Genomic DNA, 4,628 nt, shown 5'->3' with positions numbered 1-4,628 from the left:
TTATAGGTTCCTCACTGCGAGACTAAGACAATTTTCCAACGTTAAAATCAATGTCTATTTTTTAGCAAGCTAGCTTCACACTTTTTTCTGACGTGCCGAAATTGCAGTCTTGTTCATTAAATTCGACACTTCGTGCCAATTAGAGTTTGATGTGGCTACAGTTCGCATTGAATTGTGGGTCATATCAACCCCGCAAGTGTTAGACTCCGCCTCCACAGGCCCATGAACACACCCCTTCTGATCCAGCACCTCTCCATCATTAACCGTAAGGAGTTCTACTAGCCAATTCAAGTGGATCTTCAGCTCCATGGTCATGATTGCTAATGACCCTGTTGTCCTTCTCCCACCACAGAAACAGTCCTTGAGGATCGTGTGTTTACTGTTTACCTGGGGAACCTCTCGTATGATGTTGACCTGGTGGCTGTGAAGCTCAATGGTCACAAATTCACCATACTAGAGGCGAATAAAAGTGGCCTCGTCATAACCATGGTCCCCCAGCCCAATAGTACCCTACATGCCTACATTCTCAGGGTGCCATTTGATGCCGTTATTCACAAGCTGGTAATGATGCAATGATATTAGCTACTGTGGTCTCAGCTTTTCCTCAACATTGGAGAAGAGGGGGTTCCTGGCCTCTACTTTCTCCATGGTTTTAAGAGGTGAATTGAAGGCTTTTGTACTGTTTCTTAATTGGTGATGTGTTCCTGTCCATAGTACCCTACAGAGGGGCTTCTCGAATACTCGCTGGACATCAACTACACGTTGGTCATCCTGCCTCAGGCGGAGCCGTACTTCTACCTGGCCTCAGTCGTGGCTCAGTTCAATGATGTCTGTAAGTTGACTTCAACCTTCAACTATAAGACCTGGGCTGCACGATGGTTTGACGCAGCCCAGTAACCAACCACGATACACTTCCCCAAGTTTACCCCTAACGTCGTGTCACTATTGACTAAACTATTTGTTTCTTCTCAGTTCCTCCAGTCTTCGAAGGCGTCTGCAACGAGAAAAGCATCCGTTTCCAGATGGACCATAAGCCGTTTGACTACCTGTGGGAGGTGGGTGTTGGCCCTCACATTCTGACCACAAATCTGGCAGCCAAGCGGGGCTACATTATGCGGAATGACAGCAAGAGTCTGACCCTGGAAGTGCCCCTCTTCTCTGTTGGCTACACTTATAAGGTGAGATGCTCATTGGTCAAGTGCTTAAACTGACTCGTAGTTGGATAAAGTAGGAGTTATAATTAAAGTGTACCTGCTCTTTTTTTCTTCCTAGGACATCCATTTGAAGCAGTTCCGTGGCACTTTTGAAATTCTCTCAAGAGCTCCGAAGACCTTGGAGGTCAAGAGCTCCTTGGCCAAAGCGTGTCTATTCCAGACTACTGAGGTCATAGGTAACTACTAGTTGGTCAGATATTAACCTGCAGCGTCGCTTGCTTTTGCCTGGTGACGCTTTTATAGGGTTGATCAGCACTAACAGGCCTTCCTCTCTCCAGTGTGTTCCACTGAAGGTGTGATGACAGTGGTGTCTGTGATTTTGGCCATCCCTGGATCTGAACCCATCAGATCCTCCCTCCTGAACTCCAACTGCAGGCCTCAAGAGATGGATGACACCAGGGTTCTCTTTAGCTTTAGACTTGACACCTGTGGAACCAGGGTCCAGGTATAGCACTGTCCAACCCATAGAATTAGAGTCATAAATGCAATCGGGCTCCACGAGTGATCGGTATTTGAAATGGAAGTTCCAGCATTCTTCCATCTTAACCAACAACTAAAATCTTGCTAAATTTTGGTCAGCTGTGGGTCTTAGTTCTGGGGTTTCGGTTTGAGTCCTTACCAAAGGACTCGGCTGAAACCCCCTAATTTAACCTGTTAACTTAAATGATTTAAGCACCACCTTTGCCCCATATCCTAATCTGGCCAAATAATTTGATGACCAGAATATCCTGAATGTGCAGAGACGGTCCAAGTGATTAGTGTGCCTTAACTCGGTGTTCACAACTTTATTCTAGGGCCCCTGGTACTGAAAAAATCATTTTTAAACTCCAGTGCTACAGTTGATTCAAAGCTTGCGGAGTTGGTATTTGAATCTGTAATGCCAGGGCAAAGTATGTGCCCCAGGACTGAGTTTTGGGGAAACCCTGGTTTAACTCAGGAACTTTCAGCATACAGGCCAACTACTTAAATTAATATTAAGACTTAAACTGTCTTGATTTCTCATGAGGACAAACAAAAGAACAACCGTAAGCATTTAGACATGGCTTTCAACAGGTTAATGGTTGAATTAATAAATTCAGGTTTGTTTTGACCTCTTGTGTTGCAGTTTGATTACCAGCACCTTACCTATGAAAATGAGATCACCGTTGAGCATACAAGCCAATCAGTGGAAGCACCAGTCTCAACCAGGTATACTGCCTTTGTGTACATGACTTCACTAATAATATACTCATTGGTCTCATTGGTTGAAACCAAGTACAATAAATATTCATCAGTCATTAACTCTCACTAAAGGCACTTGTGGCTTTAATGTATACTTATGTTCAATTGTTCTCTCGTTAGGGTGACTGTGCGGTGTGTCTATCCACTGAGTGGCCTTTACAAGCTGTTTGCGTATCGGCGGTTTGAAGCAGACTCGCCAGGATTTGGCACCATCTTGACTAGAGTCCCTGTAAAGTAAGTGTTCAATACTTGGTGTCATGCATCTAAAAAGTGGAGAAATGTAATCCTGACTCTGTCCACACTATTTCAGCCTACCCATTATACCTTCAACCTCCAAAACAGGAGTGACTCCTGGGAGAAATACCTGCCAGCTTAAGGCAACTGGCAAATTAACCTCTAGGCCCACACCAGTCACGCAACACAGTTTTATGACGTACAATGACGACTAGTATGGTGTTACATTTCAAACTGAGCTAACTTTTTCTTCCTCTCTCTGTAGGAACTAATGAAGTGATAATGCTGCCAAGAGTTGAGTGTAAATGTCTTAATAAATATAATCTTTAAAATCTCTGTAGCTTGTCCTGATGTGGCTTCATTCAGTTTGGGGGTTATACCCCAAGTGAATTCTAATTGGGTAACACTTTAAAGCCCTGTTAACATTGGCACTTTGAAGTCAACCCAGGGTGGGTTAACTCGAATGTTATTTCCATTGCCTCCAGAAATTAGATTGCCATGATGCTACTGTAGGTAGACAATGTGATGAGCTGGAGTCACTAATGTAGCTAGCAAGATGTTGACCTGAGTAATTTACCATGTTCTAACTTTACCCCAAATTCCTGCTATGTGGCATGACTGATCCATCTATTTAGCTTGCTAATGTTCACTAACTAAATGGTTAGTGTTAGCTTAATTCCTTGCTTGCCATGGCATTTACCACCTAGCAAACCAGAAAAAAATGATAGGCTCTGGCTAGTGTTCAATATGAACTAGCAGGAATTCACTTGCCATCTTCTAACTGACTTGCTAGCATTCAAGGGCTGAAGGGTCTGTTTTGTATAGTGAAAACGTTTGTATGAAGGATGGATTTATGGAGGTAATTCCCCATGTATGACTACTGCTTGTCCATGCACTAGCTAAACTTTCAGTGTCTAGAAGTGATCAGCTTGGTAGTTGTGTAAAGTCACAGCCCTAAATCTAATCAAGCTGGCACCAGTTAACCTGGGCCAGTGCAGCCCAGTTTTCTTTAACCTAGGCAAGTAAGTTAAGAACATTATTTTCAATGAACGGCAGATTTGTACCTTGTCAGCTCGGGGATTTGAACTTGCAACCTTTCGTTACTAGTCCAACACTAACCATAAGGCTACCCTACCGCCCCTTGACCCAGCGTGAAGTTGAGCATTTCTTTTAAGCCAGCTATTTGACCCTTCAAGTGCCAGTGGAAACCGCCCCAAGTTATGACCAGGCTTTTCCTTTTATCTCTAGTCCCAACAGTTCTGTTTCTTTAGGGTGTTTGTGGGCTACAGCCATACATTTTTTATTTTACTAGGCAAGTCAGTTAAGAACATTATTTTCAATGAACGGCAGATTTGTACCTTGTCAGCTCAGGGATTTGAACTTGCAACCTTTCGGTTACTAGTCCAATGCTCTAACCACTAGGCTACCCTAGTGGTTCGAGCATTGGACATAGCATTGCCGCCCCGAAAATAAGACTGTTAACCAACGTAATTTACAGTAGCCTGAACACTAAGGTTGTTATATTGGTGTCAAGTAAACTGAAATTGCACTAGTGGACGATAGTGGCTGGCAATGTGGGTAAGCCTAGCAGTGGAAAGGGACAATACTTCAAGGTGGTCTGAGTGTAGGATCACTGGAATGCTTGTGGCTGGACATCGGATCTGGCTGAGGCAAGGGCATCAGGTCATAAGTCTGCTGGGTGGATGAAGTGGGCATGGGTGTGGATTCCAGTGTGTGGACAGACGGTGGAGTTGTCTGATTCTTGGCGTTTCTCCCAGTTTTTATTTTTTATTACGTTGGTTAAGTCTTATTTTCAAAGACTGCCTAGGAACAGTGGGTTAACTGTGTTCAGGGGCAGAACGACTTAAAAAAATTGTTTGACCTTGTCAGCTCATATTCAATCTTGCAACCACTAGGCTACCTGCCGCAGAACAAAGACTTTCTCTCCTACGGTGCTTC

The 4,628-nt window shown here is 43.9% G+C and overlaps 1 protein-coding gene across 1 annotated transcript; it reads left to right on the top strand.

The window, feature by feature from the left end:
* Window positions 1-207: 207 nt before the first annotated feature.
* On the top strand, window positions 208-2,988 carry LOC135572782 (uncharacterized). The gene is made up of 9 exons (XM_065021208.1): window positions 208-265; window positions 353-561; window positions 715-832; window positions 973-1,178; window positions 1,273-1,390; window positions 1,493-1,659; window positions 2,320-2,402; window positions 2,556-2,669; window positions 2,935-2,988. Exons 1-9 carry the CDS (start codon window positions 223-225, stop codon window positions 2,939-2,941), a joined length of 1,065 nt encoding a protein of 354 aa, XP_064877280.1. The 5' UTR covers window positions 208-222; the 3' UTR covers window positions 2,942-2,988.
* The last annotated feature ends 1,640 nt before the right edge of the window (window positions 2,989-4,628 follow it).

Source organism: Oncorhynchus nerka, linkage group LG8 (genome assembly GCF_034236695.1).
Source record: "Oncorhynchus nerka isolate Pitt River linkage group LG8, Oner_Uvic_2.0, whole genome shotgun sequence".
Lineage (NCBI taxonomy): Eukaryota > Metazoa > Chordata > Actinopteri > Salmoniformes > Salmonidae > Oncorhynchus > Oncorhynchus nerka.
This window is presented reverse-complemented; position numbering and strand designations above follow the sequence as displayed.

Excerpts from the sequence above, each read along its gene's own strand:
- LOC135572782 (XM_065021208.1), top strand. The coding sequence starts at position 223 with ATGAACACACCCCTTCTGATCCAGCACCTCTCCATCATTAACC. Across the intron at positions 833-972 it reads GGCTCAGTTCAATGATGTCT|TTCCTCCAGTCTTCGAAGGC; the intron begins GTAAGTTGACTT and ends GTTTCTTCTCAG. Across the intron at positions 1,391-1,492 it reads CCAGACTACTGAGGTCATAG|TGTGTTCCACTGAAGGTGTG; the intron begins GTAACTACTAGT and ends TCCTCTCTCCAG.